Below are 18,698 nucleotides of genomic sequence, written 5' to 3' on the forward strand. Positions count from 1 at the left end.
ATGGATTCTCACTGTATCATACACAGTTTGTTTATTGATAGAACGGAGTGTCTGTAAAAATAAGAGTCTCATTTCCCATATATTGTGAAGGCGTGATTTATGCCACAAAGACAATGTTTGGTTGGAATTAAAGGTTGGATTTAACATAAGCACCACCTGCCAAGTGGAAATACTTACACAAGCGCCTTAGTTCTAATCACAACTGGACTTTAAATTGTTGTGCCCAAAGCAAACCCATGCCTAGCAGTATCCTAAAATGTACATAAGTCATATTGTTTTATACACTGATGAAAAGGGATCTGCTGCCAATCATTTATTTGATTCTAAATCCATATATTAAAATGGCTTTTTACTGTAGCCAACTTTTTTTAAAGTTGAATATCAATTAAAAAATGAATTTAATTTACTCGAAAAGGATTTAATGATAGCCACTTAATTGTACCATATCTGGGTTGAATGTGGCTGAAAAGTAATTTGACATTATGCAAATAAAAAAACATTAGTTTATATTTATTATTATATTATATATATTATATTATATTATATTATATTATATTATATTATATTATGTTATATTATATTATATTATATTATATTATTATGTTATTATATTATATTATATTTATTTATTATATTATATTATAGTATATATTATATTATATTATATTATATTATATTATATTATATTATTATATTATATTATATTATATTATTTATATTATATTATATATATTAATTATATTATATTTATGTTATTATATATTTGTTATGTTATATTATATTATATTATATTATGTTATATTATATTATATTATGTTATGTTATATTATATTATGTTATATTATATTATTATATTATATTATATTATGTTATATTATATTATATTATATTATATTATATTATATTATATTATATTTATAATCATCTTTGTAACTTTATCAAATAACAAAAAGATCAGACAGCAATATAAACCATAAATGAGAGAGAAAAACAATCGTCAGAGGGCATGATCCTTTTATCTCGGTGTACGCTTGATTCAAAGCCTTAGCTTCCAAAGCTGGTCCGTCTTTTCACCAGCGCACCAACAACAACACCGCTCAAACAACCCCGCCCCGTCCAGACGGGCCATCCCGCTACTCAAAACAGGCGCACCCGCCCGCGGTGAACACGACCGCTGATTGGCTGACACCCTTCCACGCTCGGAGAGCTCCGTAGAGCCGTTTGCTCCACAGCCTTCATAAGGACGGCTAAGCTAACGCTAGCGGATGTTGATGTGGTTGCTTAGCAGGCAGGCTAGTCAGCTAAGCTAGCTGTCACCGTAGTGGTCAAACTCCACAGCAGCCCGGGGCTATTTCACCGACTCCAACTGAGTAGTTTATGCGTTTCTGTACCTCCACAGCAGGTACCAGTAGCTTCTTATCGAGCTTCCTGCGAGCCCGGTGGGTTAGCAACAGTCGCTAAGCTACCCCTCCGCCGGTGTGTCTCCAAGGTGACGGCGGATGGTGCCGCGGCGCTGCGTCCGAGCCATCGCGACCAGGTCCCCGCAGTCTGAGCCCACTGCCGGCCCCGGCCTGCCGTCCTGAGCACCGCGGCGTGGATGACCGAGCTGCCGGGGCTCCCTGCCGCCTGTGGCCGCCGGGCGGGCCGATGCTAACGTAGCGGCGTGGGGATGCCTCGTCCTGGAGACACTGCTGTAGTCGATGGTCCTCATACCCACCAGTCACAGACTAGGCGCACAGACCAGCAGCCCCACTAGCAGTGACACATATATGGATGGTGGGGTCGCAGCATGCCCACCCCCTCGACCACCACATCGCCTCAGGCTGGGAGGAGGAGTAGCAGTGCCGGCGGAGAAGAGGGCTCCATGTCGGCCACCTCCGCCTCGGCCATCGGCTCCTCTTTCCGGTTCGTCCCGGCTTTCTGCCTGGGCGTGGTGGCGGCAGTAGTGTTCCAGCTGGCGTGGGGAGGCCTGACCCTGACCTCCTTCTTCCTGAAGCTGTTCATCTATGTGTCGTTCGCCCTGCTGTGCTTCCTGGCGGGGAGCTTCGTTCTGCTGGTCAGGAAGAGTCCCCTCAAAGTCAGCTGCTTTGGCACAAACAGGAGGCGGTCTGCTGTGCGGCAGGAGCTCTTCAACAAGCTGATGGTGAGATCAGAGTGCTCATTGATCACTCTCTATCTGGTATCCAATCAGCATTACACCAAACATAACCAGCTGCTGGGATCCAGTGATGGAGAGGGAAACTGCCTCATTCCTCTGTTATCTAAGGGCACTTCTCTCACATCTTTAACACTTACACAAATGTTGAAGAGACACATGTGAGTTTGATATTTTCCCCCCAAAGTCTCCTTTTGCTCCTCAAGACTGCTTCACCCCCCTTCCTCAATTATTTCCCTCCCCCTTTCCCAGCTCTTTCTCCTCTCTCATCTTCTTCCTGGATTCCTCGCTGTGTTGCTCTATAATAGATGAGGTGGAGTCACAGTGCTGGATTTAGAGAGAGACACACACACACACACACACACACACACACACACACACACACACACACACACACAGGTGCACAGATACAGGGTGATTTATTCTGCAAGGAAAGTAAATTGTGTTCCTGCAGCCGGCTGGTGGGTTTGCCTCTAATAGGCAGCCACAAACCAGCAGCTGCCTTTCAGCGGTGTGTTTGTGTGTTTGTGTGTTTGTGTGTGTGTGTGTGTGTGTGTACTGCTGTTGACTGATGACTTATTGATGTTGACAGCGGAGGAGTATTGTCACAAGCATTTGTCTGGTCGACATGTTGTTAAAGCTATGACAAATTATCGCTGCCTTAGAATTTGAGGCTTATTGAACGCACAGCTCTCAGTCTTCTCCCTCTTGTCCTGTTGTCGCCCATTGTTTCATGATTGTATATTTATGTCACCACGTTCTGGTGCTCTTGTTTTTCAGGCCCGTTTTTTGGTGCCAGTTCAGGAGTCAAGCCAGAGCAGGAGGGTGGTGGTGTCCCACAACGTGGACAAAGCTCTGAAGGAAGGTAATGGATCGCCGCTGCTTAAGAGATTTTCTAAAGGTGTTTTATGACCATCTTCTGTGCACGTTAATGCATTTGAAAAAAACGGTCTACCTGTGAGACGTTTTGGTCAGCACAACAGGTTTTAGGATCATCGTGTAAAAGTTCGCTGTGGGATTGAAAGCGCAAAGAACAAAGTACACCAACAAGTCAGGATTGTTGATATGCTTGAGATCCCTCAGACATCAAATATGATAATTATGTTTAAACCTTTTACGTTTGTTGCTCACACTATAACAGAAGAATGTCTGGGACAAAAAGAAAAGAAAGGTCTTAGGTTTGACTGTATCCCTACAGGTCTCTCTGAACCCACCTCTTATATGCCATCTAGGACACTGTAGTTCCTTTCTGCCTTTTTATTTGAGTGTCTGGTTTATACAAATCTGAAATGTATATATTATTTAATTCCCTTAAACTAAGGAATTTTCTCAATTAATTTTGCCTTAAATTAATGTCATGATATAACAATAATTTTTTAGTGCCGTGCAATATCAAATATGCTACCTAGTTTGCTTTCATCTATGCTTGTTCCGGCTATCTATAATCTTCTAATAATCCAAAATATACAGTAGCATGTTATGTCCAATTTATTTCACATTAAAAAACGATACCAGAGTACGATCCATTACAACATTCAACTACTTTTTGCTAAAAAACCCACAGTGCTTGCCTTTAAGTTCTCAAAAATACTCAAAAATCAATCAGCCTCCATTTCAATGAGTGTCACTTAAATGTTTCTGAGACTTTTGTAAACACTTCTGCTTTTAAAAAAACTGCTGACTGATGGAGCTCTGTTTCTGTCAGGCACCACGTTCCCTCAGTGATCCCTCCAACCCATACTGGATTACAACAGTAAAACGTCCTGGTCATAACATCCTGTTCACACGCACACACACACACACACACACACACACACACACACACACACACACACACACACACACACACACACACACACACACACACAGAGGCAAAGTACGTCTGGCTGCCAAGTAACAGATGGCTCCAGGATTTACACCAAGGGTGTGTATTTGCATATGCTCCGGTGTGTATTTTGGAAACCTCTTTTAGGGGCTTTGTGTGGGACGAGTTTATGATGACATTATTTGGTTCACAGTCGAGACCTGCTGTGTCAATTATTTTGATAAATGGTCATTTCTGTATCGTTTTTTTTGTTGCACAATTCTTGGATTTAAATCAAGCACTCCAATTCAGGGCATAAGCCTTCCAGAGGAGCTATGATTATTAGTTTATTTTATGATTTGTAGGAACAGCACACATTAAAAGTTATTAAAATCTTTGTTTTTATGACCCATTCTCCTGCTTAAACAATGGCTTCCAGAGCAAAAGATGGTGCTTGATAGTGTTATAATTTGGTAGATGGTATTCCAGACAAATGTAATATTATTTGGATCAAAATGGAGATCTAATGTTCACTTTAACTACTATCAAAGCACCAGCCTTTCTATCCGTCCACTCATCCATCTTATTTCCAAACCACTGATCCTTCTCAGGGTCAGGGTATCTGGAGGACAGAGCACAAGTCTAACTCATGCAGACAGATAAATGCATTCTCACCTACAGGCAATAGACTCAGCCGTTCACCTAACCTGCATGTCTCTGGACTCTGGGAGGAGTGACAAAAATCTACACAGACAAAAGTCGAGGAAGTGCAGAACCTGTTTGTATTGTAGATGTTAAATGGGCCCCAATATTCCTGTGAAAGCAAACGTTTTGTCTGAGAAAAGAAGATGCGTCTGAAACAAAGTATATAAGCTACCGACTGTATATGGTGTCATTGTGTATATAAACAGGTGACGATCTTGGCTGGGATCAGATTAATTTATCACATCATTAAAACTCCCTGGATTAGCTATAAATCTAGCCTTATGTGCGGTTGTGGCGTAGTGGAGAGCAAGGTAGTTCTCCAATCAGAGGGTCGGTGGTTCGATACCCGGCTTCGGCAGTCGATGTGTCCTTGGGCAAGACACTTAACCCCAAGTTGCTCCTGAAGGCTTGCCATCGGTGTGGACTGGATGATGAATGTTAGTTATCTGATGGTGGCACCTTGCATGGTAGCCTGTCATCAGTGTGTGAATGGGTGAATGATATGTAATATACTACTGACTGTAAGTCGCTTTGGATAAAAGCGTCTGCTAAATGACCGTAATGTAATGTAATGTGCGATAACACGTCCACCATGTCCGCTCTACAGCTATCCATGTGAAGATGTTATGGCTCCTAACAGATAAAGTTTCCTTTACTTAATAGATGAAAAAAAGGAGAGATTGATTGATTCACATATGTTATGGAGTGTTATAGGGGGAAGGAACACACTTCTTCAAAGCAGAATTCATTACTTCAGTATGCAGTAATTACAGATTAATGTTGAATGAGATTTCTCTGTTGAAATTGCTCTAGAATGCATAGTGCTGTGTGGAATACTTAAGTACTCTAGTAACCTCTTTTTCCCTGTGCTTTTTGTGCAACATGTATGTTAAAGCTGCTGTCAGTTATGGCTTAACAGTAACATCTACATGTTGCAGAGGAAACCACTTTGCTCAAGAGATAAAACCTGAAGCTGTTTATTAAAACAATGTTTAGTTTGTCTACACAATCTTGCCAACTTTAAATGTGTGAGAGGTTGTTTTTTTCTTTTAAAAGTATTTTTTTCTCTTTATGCAACTTGGCTTTAATAATACAAGATATACCTTACATCAAAAGTGTGCATTAATGTCTTTTTCTTCCTCGTTTTGCTTTTTTGTGGTGTGCTTCAAAGGATTTCTATGTTAATATTTTAGTTTCTTTTGATTTTCAGTATCTCAGATTCTTTATATATTAGTCGGTTTGGTCTACACAATCTTGCCAACTTATTAGCAGCCCAGTGATTATGTGTAGTCCCCTAACTGTTGTCTGTGTCTTGTGTCAGCCCTGTGATAGACTGGTGATCTGTTCATGCTGTTTCTTCACCTCCTACACAAAGTGTGCTGGTATAGGCTCCAGTCCCCATGACCTTGCACACGATAAGCAGCATGTATGCAAAGTAGATGGACGGAGGATACTTCCTCCACCCTTCAAATGCTGCACCAGCATTCACCTGTGATTTGTGGGGGAAATAAAACGTAATGCAATGGGTAGTTCAGGGGTCCCAGGATCTTAGAGCAATGGCAATGAAAAACAGAGCCGGGACAACTCCTCTTGTTTAGAAAGATTGAAATCTCAGCAGCCATCTGGTTAGTGCACGAAATAGTAGAATATTACTGAATGCATCTTTTGATTGTCTGCCTCTTTGGTAAAAAAATTTCTCTCTCTGTTTCTCTCCCTGTCTGTCCCCAGTGTTTGACTATGCCTACAGGGACTACATCCTGTCCTGGTACATCCCTTTGAGTCATGACGAGGGCCAGTTGTACTCCATGCTGTCGGAGGACTGGTGGCAGATGATTGGGCAGCTGCGATCCAGGCTCGCCGACATTGACCTGGTCAACGTGGTGTGTTATGACACCATCCGAATCCTACACACACACTTCACCGACCTCAAGGCTGCATCTGCAAGGTACACACACACACACACACACACACACACACACACACACACACACACACACACACACACACACACACACACACACACACACACACACACGCAAGATTGTAAACTGTTTACGTCACACAAGCTAAATTGTATGCCTCAGTCTCCCCTGTGTTCATCACAGGGAAGTAATGCATTCTTCACTTCTCAGTGCTGACTCACTGTTGTTTAACAGAAAATATGTCAGCTTTGACTCGTTAATGGAAAGATTTCCCTCCCTGCCAGTGTTCATGCCCAGCACTATAATTTAGTGTACGCAGACGGGTGAAATTATGGCCATTCAGTACCGCGTAAATACCATTAACATCATCTGCACTAGCTTTCTCCCTCTTCATGCAGCATCCGCCAGGTACACTTACAGACAGAGGGGTGATTCACTCATCATCTGGTTTCATTATCCTGGCAAGTCGGGCGAGACTTAAGTTTTTAACGCCCTACAGAGATGTCTGGCCTCCTTCGTCTTCACTGCTTTAGGAAAAATGTAGCAGCGATGTGTCTTGTTCAGTCCGGCTCTAGCAGCAAAGACACCGAGATGAAACAAGTATGGATAACAATGGCAGCGTTCAGTCTGTTGATCAAGTAGAATCTCATGCGTGTCATCGGTCATCAAGCTCTCTTTGTGTTTATATTTAAATGTCATGCGTGTGTGTGTGTGTGTGTGTGTGTGTGTGTGTTTCCAGGCCAGAGGAGTGTACTCGACCGTTTCCTCTCCATCCCTGTTTGGTCAGTCCGGACTCCGAGCTGTCCTTCCTCCGCTGTGTAGCCAGAATACTGCTGCTATGTCTGCTGCCACAAAAGGATGCCAAGTCACATACACTACGCTGCTGCCTCACAGAAGTCATCACTACTAAAGGTACTGTGAGTGCCTGTACCTGTATTTGGGTCATTTGGGTCTTCCCCACTATCTCAACATAACTGAAGGGCATATAAGCCCATGGTGGGGGAATAAAAACTATCCCGAATTACAAGTAAGTTAACTTCTTGTCGCGGCAGACATTTCACATGACATAAGGAAAGTAATTTATAAACATGAATGAATGGTGCGTTCCATTTAGGTGTTTCCAATAACAAGGTCCTGTTGTTGTGCAATGCTTTGCCTTCAGGCGTCGCTTTCGTAGAAACTCAAATGGAACAGAGCCTGTGTTCAATGTTATTAGTCGCAAGTGAAAATGTCTGCTGTGACGGATGATAAAGTGGACAAAGACAACGTCGTAATGCTCTCAGTCTCATCAGGTCTTTGATGATGAAGGTTAATGTCTATCGTAACTACTGAGGCTATTGCTTATGTTATTCTTTTTTATAAAGGCAAGTTATCTGTTTTGCTAGTCAAAGTGCATGTCATACTACTATTAGACTTGTCAGAAAAACACTAATGTTGTCAGTGCGTCTGTTAGGGTTAGGCTTTTTCTTCTAGAGCTGCCACTGTGTGTCTGAGCTTTCCTCCTGCATAGTGGTATTATGTCACTGTGTCACTAAGAGACCTTCTTGATTTGGTGATGGCTCTGTTTCATTGACATGTCCCAATAAACCATGACAGGGAGCCGGCATGAACAATACCAGGGCTCTGGGACTGGAAAGCCTACATTGAATGCAGTCACCACTATTAATGTCATTAATTACAGCTGCTCTTTGCCTGCTATGAAGAGTAATAGATGAAATAAAGGGAAAGTATTTATATATTACATTATATAGAAGTGGTAAGGCATCATTTTTATAGCTGCTATTCCAATTCTAGAACTGCGTTTCCCAAAGATCTGGCCCTCTGTGAGATTGAAGAGTTACTAAACCCAGGTTTTTTAATTACATGTGCAGTCACTTTATTAGTGAGACTTTGGGCAGATAAAAAGATGCATTGGGTTGTATGAATGAAGCACGACTCGAGTGTTGTGTTACATATGCAACTGGTACATTAAGTGGAGTGCAGATCTCGACCACTGCTGTATGTGTGATTTAATGAATACAACCAGAGCTGTAAAGTGTTTTCAAACAGACAGAATCAAAAAACGAGTGCAGAATTTACAGCATCATCGATCGTTCCTTTCATATACCTTTTTATATCTTTGTGTGCTGCAGTGTTGAAGCCTTTGGTAGATGTGCTGAGCGATCCAGACTCCATAAACAGGATGCTTCTGTCTCAGCTGGAGCAGAGGGAGCAGCAGGCTGAGCAGCAGAAGAAAGCTTACACCTACGCTGCCTCCTATGAAGACTTCATCAAACTGATATCAACTTCTGCCGATGTCAATTTCCTCAAACAACTCAGGTGTGATACGAACAGCACACACAGACTTATGCAGCTGCACTGCCTTATTAAACTGTAAGAGTCCCACACGGACATGGACTTCCTTTACGGAACCATACTCTGTATATACACGCACAAGTAAACACAGTCATTTTAACCAGCAGTCCATTTGCTGCCGTGGAGTTACCATGGGAACAGACAGTGTCTCTTTGGTGATATACTAGATCTAAATGTGGTTTGGTCGTGATACTGCTCTACTGTCCTTTTAGTTTGAGAAGTAATGGCTCAATATTGAACTGTTGCTGATATATTTATGTATATTTCAAATCTGTAAACATAGACTCAGTTACCTCCTTGATTTCGTACCGTTGTGAGTGTTTTAGAATTGTCGTCGTTTCCCATCATACTCTATTTATAAATCTTGTTTACTCCAGTTGTTTTCAGTTCAGATGTCCCATTTTGATTTAATGGATTGGTTCCAGCAACTGATTGAAATCTTGCATCTCTGTCTCTCTTTGTAGGTATCAGATAGTGGTTGAGATTATTCACGCCACCACCATCAGCAGCCTCCCTCAGCTAAAGAAGCAGAAAGGTACAGAAACACTACACTTCAACATATGACAGAAAAAAAAAAAAAGGCTGAAAAATGTTGTAACTTAAAGCTGGGGTATGCAGTTTTCATGTAAGGGCAATTTTTTTTTGCATATTTGCAAATACAGCCGTCATCCTGCAGCTCTCTGTCAGAAGAGCACGGACATACGCACATGCTTCATATTTTAACCTTCATGGGTACTAGTCAATGATTTCAATCTTCATCCTGACTGTGATCGTGATTTATATGTAGTTATATAGCGTTAATTCTGTGAGAGTTACCATCCTGTTTAATTCGCAAACTTGTGGGCCTGTAAAGTACTTTGAGATGGCAATGCTGGAATAGCGAGGTTTCTTCTCAATTGAATCTATCTGAAGGGACGTGCATTTGCATTTGTAGAACTGCCAATAGAAACGCCCCTCTCTCTTAAATGACCTGTGATTGGCCAAAGTCTCCTGTCACAGGCTAGATTTTCTAAAGCCTGAAAACCGAGCCAAGAGGAGGTGTAGAAGCCCAGTTTTCTCTCAGACCACTTGAATTACAATATGCTAAAAGGTTATTATTGCTGCAAATTTCCCCGCTGCGGGACTAATAAAGGATTATCTTATCTTATCTTATTAATAATAAAATAGACAATGTAAGGATGTATTCACTTTACTGACTACCACAGTACAATTCTCCACTTATCTTGTTGCTGCTACAACTCTGAAGGTCCCATGTAGAGAGCTGGATGGTCCGGTTAGACGTGACATTTGAGCTGTCAATCACTAGTGAAATGGCCTGTAGGCAAAGAGTTCCTCGTCATGCCAAAGAAGTTTAAAGACCAAGAACTGACAATGAAAACTGAACCTCAGAGTTGAGGTTTAAGTGACATGTGACATGTAACAACAGTGTCTATAGCCGAGCCAGTAGCTCTGAGAGGCTGAACTCAGGCACAGCGGTGCTCTTTAGCTGAATGGTAATGCTGATGCAATTACAATTGCTTTAATTGCTGATATTATTTACTATATATATTTATTTAATCTTATACCTGTTCCCCTGAGGTTGATGGGAAATGTAATTAGTTTCGAAGGTATTTAGTCATAAACCAAGGTACTGGATGATTTAAAAAAAAAAATCTAAATTGCGCAAGATAAAAAGTCAGGGGTTCACCAAAGTATATACAATTCATCCTGAGAAAGACATGAATGCCATTTTTCTCAAATGTCAACCTGCTGGTAAAGGGGAATCAAGGGATCACTAAAGTCATTATGATTCATCCTCTGCCACAATTTATGTCGGTACCAAATTTCATGGCAATCCATCCAATCAAATCTATCCAACATAAAAATGTAAACCTCATGTGGGCGCTAGAGGAAAGTCTTCTTGGGACCATGAATGTCTGTACAGAATTTCATGGCAATCCATCCAACAGTTCTTGAGATATTTAAATCTGGACCAAAACTGAAAATCTGTTGGCCTACATATATATTTTAATGAAGCCAGGATCTAGTTGCATGTTCAAAAAATTATGTTTTTCACTTACAGAATTACTTATTCGGTTTAACATACATTTCTATGCGTATCAATGTTACAAAATGACCTAGTAATGTCATTATTCTGTCATGTTTTGTTTTTTCCTTCATGTGGTTAGCTGAATTTGATACCATAGACAAAAAATAGACTCATTACTAATCAAACTCACTTAAACAAGTTACAATAGAACTCATTACATTTGTCTAGAAAGATATCCCTTAATGTTTATTGTATTTTTACAATATTGTATTTCACATATAGTCTGTAACCCCTTCATGTTTCACCCACATAGAACATGTATACAAATATTTAATTTAGAATAGAATAACAATTTGAATAAAATAAAGCTGATTATTCCCAGTTTGTATCAGAATCCAGTAAATTCAGTACATTTTCGTATTATTAAATATATGATGAACAACAACAAGTATGGCACCATGCTTGCCTTAAAGAACCCATTTTTAACCCAAAAGAATGCGACTTTATCTTGATGGTTCAGCAGCTTCACATTGTATTTGAACTGTATGTTACTGTGAGGCTTGCATTTTTTTTTTTCTTTAAACCACTGCTGTGCTGTCCCTCTCTCAGACCGAAAAGGTAAAGAGTCAGCAGCAATGAAGGCAGACCTGCTGAGGGCCAGAGATATGAAACGATACATCAATCAGCTGACTGTTGCTAAGAAACAATGTGAGAAGAGGATCCGCCTCCTCGGTGGACCAAACTATGAGAACAACGAGGAAGGAGGGGCTGACGACAGTGATGAGCCTCAAAGTCAGAAGGTAAGACTCGTACAAAGCCGACTGGGATACAGCTGGTGTGGTCGTGGTTGAAAAGAAGTTGCTGAATAATTGAAATTGTAAATATTGTAGTTTTAAGACATAATATCAGATATTAAGAAAGTATATAGATATAGTTCTCCAAAGGAGCATGGGAACTAACACCAAAACAACCTAGAGTGAAAAGTTGCACTTCTGGTACTGTAAGACGTTTGATTTTGGGGTGAACTGTCCGTTTAACAACATGACTTTGTTGTCTGACTTTTTGTCATTTTCTCTCCCCTCCCCTCATCCAGATTCTCCAGTTCGACGACATCTTGTGTAATCCAGGTTACAGGGAGCATTTCAGAGTTTACATGGAGAGAGTTGACAAGAGAGCTCTGATTAGCTTCTGGGAACTGGTGGAAACACTGAAAACTGCCAACAAGGTGATTCCTGTAGGGTTTAGCCTAATGCTGCTAATACTGCATGCTATTAAAGGGGCTAGTGATGTAGTAATGAGTGACAATGATTTCTACTGCGTTGCTGTCATGTTGACATCACTGGTATGGTAAAGCACATTCATTTGATGAGTAACTCCTTGTGTGTTTGTTCATATGTGTGCGACAGAACGAAGTGCCCCAAATCGTCGGGGAAATCTACCAGAAGTTCTTTGTGGAGAGCCGGGAGATTCCTGTGGAGAAGTTTCTCCTTAAGGAGATTCACCAGAGTCTGGTGGGGAACAGAGGAACACAAGTCTTTGTCAGGCTTCAAGAACAGGTAACTGCTGCTTTTTTTACTAACTAACTGTAACTAACTGCTTTATTTTTCCTTATTGAAAGGTCCACATCGTCAAAATGTTCTACAATGACAATGAAGCGTGTCTGTTGGTGTCTTACATTCTCCAGGTGGCTGAGACGATGAGAGAGCGTTACTACCCCTCCTTCCTGGTTTCCGACCACTACGATGGGCTCATCAGACAAGACGAGCAGCATAGCCAATCCCAGTGCAGCACGGAGGAAAAGGAGGACGAAGGGGTTAGACATACATGCTGTTGTCAAACGGTCAATCTGTTAAGATACTCAAATGTATCATCTGTAGGTGTGTATGCCTCTGCTTTTACATATTCTAATAAACGTGTATTTATTCTGTAGTGCCAGGGTCTTGATACAGGTGAGGAGGTGGGTGATGAAGGCAGTAAAAGAATCAATGAGCAGGCCAGCTACGCTGCTACCAAACTGCGCCTACTCTTCGACAAACTGGAGTACAAGCGGCAGGCCCTGGGCTCTATCCAGAACGCACCCAAGCCAGACAAAAAGGTAACCAAATTTGATTTAAAAAAAAAAATCAAAAAAATCTGAATTTACTCCATAATGTTCCCAGCAAGATCAAACACAGGATTAAAGTTGGTGAATGTGCACAACCAGACCCCTCAAGCATGATATCCTGAACTTGTCTTTAGTGACAAGAAGATATAAATTGGTTGAGCTGAAAAAAATCTTCTAATAAAGAGCCAAATATAACACATCTGATTTGCTTTAAAGCCCATTTTCCTGCTCTTGTGTGATTAACGCTGACATTTATGACGGCGGTTAAAAACACCTTAATGTCACCTTCATTTAACTATGATTTGCATGCTAGTTCAAATCTGTATCTTCCATGTGTCTGTAGATTGTGAGCAAACTAAAAGAGGAGATCGGAGCCATGGAGAGAGAACACGGTGAACTCCAGCAGCATATCACCAGGACTGACTGGTGGTGTGAAAACCTGGGCCACTGGAGGGCCACGATCACTACTGCTGAGGTACTTCTTCTTCTTTTTAATTTTTTTTTGTGCTGTTTTGTCTTTTATCTCAAACAATAAATGGCTGACTCTACTACTGCTGAAGAAACAAGCTAGCTGCTACGTTCACACTACAGGCTAAAGTGGCCCAAATCAGATTTTTTTTTTTTTAGTTGCATATGTGACTCAGACCAGGTTTTTTCATAACAGTTGAATAATTGAATGGAATACTTTTCTATTATGATTTTAGCCACTTTCACATGTAGTCCTAAATCAGTAGCTGGTCAGATTTTTGTTGCACAATCTAGATCAAAATTTGTGCTGGTGGGATTCACTCAGTAAAAACACACATGGAACTAACTCACTGGTTTCCATTACGTATCAATCCGTAAATAAAACTATAAACGTGGACTTCAATGGTCTCCATGTTTCTTTTTGGCATGTGGGTCAGTTCAGGACCTTGACCAGTTAACACTGGGATCCGGTATTGGCCACATTAAAAGAATAATATGAACATCCAAATAAAAAAGGAAAAACGAAAATGTAAGTTGAGCATTAGGGCTTGCAGTTTGAACGTAGCCTGATTTCCACTGGAGTGCTCTGATGACTTTCCTTTCCGCTTTACATCAACATGCTTTTTGAATGAGCAGAAATATATACTTGTATATGGATCATATTTAGACATTTCATTTAGACATTTCTGTGTCCAGGCTACAGAGGAGGGTGGTGAGACGGTAGCTTGTTACAGTGTGTGTGTAAGCCTGGTAGAAGGAGAGGAGTCGGCCAACAGTCGCTGGAGCGTCCAAAGGAAACTCACTGAATTCCAGATGTTGCACCGCAAACTCACTGAGGTAACACAGCACCATTTATATATAGTTTTATGTTGACCGCTTTCTGGGTCAATGTAGCACGCACTGAGGAGTACCGCTTCAATCGACTAGGTTTACCATCAACACTGATTAGTAATCCACTTAAACGGTGGCATATTGACCCTTTAATGCTTGATGTCTCCTTCCTCCGCAGTGTTTTCCATCATTGAAGAAACTCCAGTTACCATCACTCAGTAAACTTCCCTTCAAATCCATCGACCAGAAGTTCTTAGACAAGAGCAAAACTCAGCTCAATGCCTTTCTCCAGGTAAACAAGCAAACAGCACACACTGTAAAGCTATGATACTCTTGAGTTATATTATGACTGACTTGACGAGAGAATAACTTGAGTGCTTATAGTCTTTCACACTGTCTGCCGTAATAGTTGGACAATAAAAGTGCTTCTCTTTATACTTACTAATTAAAGCTTGTTAACTTTAACATAAAGCCCACAAATGTTAGTACACTAGAGCAGATATTCAAGGCTACTTGTACCCTGGGGGGTACTTCTGCAGTTGCAAAGGGGTACATGGAAAGACTGTGAAATAGAAATTACAATTTCTTTCAATAATACATATATCGGGGCAGCTGAACACCACATGTTGTGTTCAAGAGCGTGTGAAAACTAAGTTAGAAGTAGAAACATTTATTTGACATAAAGGTTTGTAACCACTGGACTAGAGAACAACACCCGCCTCACAGTGCCTCTTTCTAGTTTCTAGACACCAGCTAAAGATTGTTGTTGATGGTGTGTGTGTGTGTGTGTGTGTGTGTGTGTGTGTGTGTGTGTAGCGTCTGTTGACAGATGAGCGATTGTGCCAGTCAGAGGCCCTCTATGCGTTCCTCAGCCCGTCTCCAGAGCACCTCAAGGTAACCAATTTTTCAAAGTCGGGGCTTCTAATACATTACTGTAATATGTCAGACAAACATGTAGGATATATTACATTCATCGCAAAGAAACAACCAAAATGGTAGGTCGGTTAGTTTTAGTAGTTGAGTCTTGAAAGTTCCCTCCAGTATGTTTTAGATTAAATGAAAAATGTCTGCATGTAGAGCAGCAGCCATTATTGACACAGTCCTATTCATTATTTTTGAGCTGCTTTTAACTCACTACATGATGACACAATAAAAAGTGATGTTTTTTTCCCTTGCAAACTCTCTTGATTATTACGTGTCCGGTTCCTTTGTCCTCATCTGGACGAATCCTTTTACAGTATATTTGTCATCCATTTTTGTCCTATTAGAGGGTTAGTTTTGATTCCATGCAGTATATTGCATAGTGATGATACCCTGTTCAATGCTCAAAGGTGATGTCAATCCAGAAGAAATCGTCTTTCTCTCTGGCCTCCTTCCTGGAGAGGCTACCTGGAGACTTCTTCTCCCACACCGAGGTACTCGATCATTCGCGACAGTTGGATCATCAGTAACTCGTGGACTGTCCTCATTGAGATTGTGTTCCCCCGTTTAAATCTCTAGGAGGAGGCTGACGACGACAGCGACTTGTCCGACTACGGCGACGAGGCAGACGGGAGGAGAGACGCCCTGGCTGAACCCTGCTTCATGCTCATAGGAGAGATCTTTGAACTCAGAGGAAGTGAGTAGTGCAACGTTGTCCTTTTGATCACTGAGGTTTTGTCCATTTAAATGGCAATATACAGATAAAAATAGTTACACCTTTATGGTTTTTGTTTGAGGTGCAGTTAGCTAGTTCCTGTCCTGTTGGGACCAACTAATGAATTGTGACTGTGGATTTATCCGATCTGTTTTCTCCTCTCATTGTCTGTCTGTCTCCCTCCCAGTGTTTAAGTGGGTGAGGAAGACCCTAATTGCACTAGTCCAGGTGACATTTGGACGAACCATCAACAAGTAAGTTCTAGCAAGTTGGCTTTTTTGGCAAACTATGTCTAGGCTGTCATTTAAAAAAAAAAATGTGTGTATATATATATATATATAAAAATATATTAAAAAAATACATTGCAAAATTGACTTTGTTCCATTTATTCACAGTGCCGCTGCTACCTTATTTGAGTAACAAACTAGCAGGCAACTTCCCATTTAGTATTGTGATAAGTTTACTGCAGGGAAGTGTTAAAGAGGCAACAAACAGCCTACTAGTCACATCACATAAGAGCCCTCCTGGTTTGATTGACAGATTTGAGACTGGATCAAGTGTGCCTGTTGGTGTGTTTTATTAACCCGCTCATTGGTGCTAGAGATTAAACTGTGATCACTCGAACTTAACTGTGTGTTTTCTGTGTTTTCTTGGATCAGCCTCGAGGCTAACATCTTCTACTCTTTATTCTAGACAGATCCGGGACACGGTGAACTGGATCTTCTGTGAACAGATGTCGGTGTGTTACATCAATGTGTTCAAGGACACCTTCTGGCCCAACGGGAGGTTGGCACCTCACGTCAAGGTCCGAACTGACACCGAACGCAGCGAAACTAAAGAACGGGCTCAACAGAAACTACTAGACAACATCCCAGGTAGATACTGAACACACAATTTTAAACATGACCTGCAGATGTAAAACTTATCAACTCGTCTGATCTCTTTACTTTGTTTCAATATGATCTCTTCTATCAGAGGCACTAGCAAATCTAGTCGGCCAGCAGAATGCCCGCTATGGAATCATCAAAATCTTCAATGCCCTGCAGGAGGCTAGTGCCAACAAACATCTTCTCTATGTAAGAATAATACATGTCAAACAATATGTCATAAAACAGTTTTGCTACCACTGATCTATCTTATATGTAACTACAGCTGCAAAACTACTCATTTTGTCTCGCTGTCTCCATTAGGTGTTGATGGAAATGTTACTGAAGGAAGTGTGCCCTGAACTCAGCGCGGAGGTGGACAACATCTGAACACACATAAACACACACACACACACACACGTAACACAAACAGAGTCTTTGGATCTAAGGCCTTTCTGTAGCTGACCAATCATAAACTGCCAAGCCAGACAGGGAGATGGCCCTATTGGTTGGACCTCAGACAGAAAGCAGCGGTGTTGGTCAGAGCTGAGACACATGCTGATTTGTGTAAGTAGAACGTTGCTGTGAAATGATGAAAAGGCTGGGCTGACACCAGTCACTGAGAGGAGCTGATGTTTTGACTTTGTTGTGGCACAGATCTGAAGTTCTCTGTCTGAACGGGGAGAAACCACATGGAGTCTGACTTCTTCCTGTTGGCACCTGAAAGTCCACATTCACACCAGAACAAATTGTATTTTTGACATTAAAGTGAGCCGTGTCTGCATTTTTTTTCCTTTTCTTTTCTTATTTTAATAGCACTGAAACATCAGATCTGTACCACAACAAATCTGTCGTTCCTGTGTAAATCAAGGCGGTCACTAGACTACAAAGAAGAGTTTGTGATAGTAAACGCCATGATGGTCTGGTCATCAGCTGTTTGATCTTGATTAAATGCAGCAAAGACGTTTTTTTGTTGCACTCTGAAGGCAACCAGTGCGTCATTGCCCACGGGCCTCTGAACATTCCTCCTACACACAACCTGAGCAACACTTGTGTTCTGTGATTCTTGTTAAGGCTTATAATTGTGCAATATAATGTCATGTAAAAGTCATTGTGATGATTTTATTTATGATTGTTATTGATAGATTTTATTTTTACCAAAAATTGTTTAGAGAGCGTTTATATAAGCAATAAATTGCAAACAAAAAGTGGATGTGGCTTTTTGGTTTTCTTTGATGGTCTTTGATACTGAATTGAATATTATACATAAATATTATGAGTATAAAACATACTTGTATCGACAAACATTGTCCAATGAGCCAGTGTCTAAGCAGAAAACACAGAATAGCGTAAAATCTAATCCAGATTTATGAAAATTATCCCCAGCATTATTCATATTTTAATTGAACCATTCCTTGACTAAGAAAAATGTAATATAATGTGTATTATATTATTTCACTTTTTCTCACAAGTGATGAATGAAATGATGTATAAATACATCTGTTACATTACATGGCATGCATTTAGTGTTTAAATGATTTATAACAAGTAGTCGTGGTTAAAAGTCTTTAACTGCTTGTAGATGAGATCCTACTTTTTAAAACTGCATCTGAAAGTGGTTAAAGCTCTTTTTTTTTTATATATATTTAAAAAAACAACAGACTAGTGTGATTGCAAAATGTTTTAGGCTTTCACCGTTTTTTTCAAGGACATGAATGCAACATGTGTTCCCCAAAGAGTGGATGGAGCATAGACTTTATATGGAGTCTAAACGGGGAATGGGCGTGACCTCTTCTCTCAGTAATGAGCTGAGAAACGTCAAG

The 18,698-nt window shown here is 40.7% G+C and overlaps 1 protein-coding gene across 2 annotated transcripts; it reads left to right on the top strand.

Moving 5' to 3' along the window:
• Window positions 1–1,141: 1,141 nt before the first annotated feature.
• Window positions 1,142–18,079, top strand: snx25 (sorting nexin 25). Of its 2 annotated transcripts, XR_008531168.1 has the most exons (22): window positions 1,142–2,143; window positions 2,936–3,020; window positions 6,393–6,609; window positions 7,326–7,498; window positions 8,719–8,905; window positions 9,406–9,476; window positions 11,580–11,770; window positions 12,064–12,195; window positions 12,377–12,526; window positions 12,655–12,783; window positions 12,901–13,065; window positions 13,418–13,549; window positions 14,239–14,379; window positions 14,552–14,665; window positions 15,190–15,267; window positions 15,705–15,788; window positions 15,874–15,991; window positions 16,197–16,263; window positions 16,703–16,884; window positions 16,985–17,085; window positions 17,200–17,442; window positions 17,533–18,079. XR_008531168.1 is itself a non-coding variant. In XM_054597190.1 (21 exons), the coding sequence occupies exons 1-21, from the start codon at window positions 1,790–1,792 to the stop codon at window positions 17,263–17,265; spliced, it is 2,937 nt and encodes a 978-aa protein (XP_054453165.1). In that variant the 5' UTR covers window positions 1,142–1,789; the 3' UTR covers window positions 17,266–18,079. The 2 variants fall into 2 exon arrangements, 1 of the variants encoding a protein (XP_054453165.1); XM_054597190.1 differs by having other exon boundaries at window positions 17,200–18,079.
• The last annotated feature ends 619 nt before the right edge of the window (window positions 18,080–18,698 follow it).

This window comes from Anoplopoma fimbria, chromosome 4, assembly GCF_027596085.1.
Source record: "Anoplopoma fimbria isolate UVic2021 breed Golden Eagle Sablefish chromosome 4, Afim_UVic_2022, whole genome shotgun sequence".
Taxonomy (NCBI): domain Eukaryota; kingdom Metazoa; phylum Chordata; class Actinopteri; order Perciformes; family Anoplopomatidae; genus Anoplopoma; species Anoplopoma fimbria.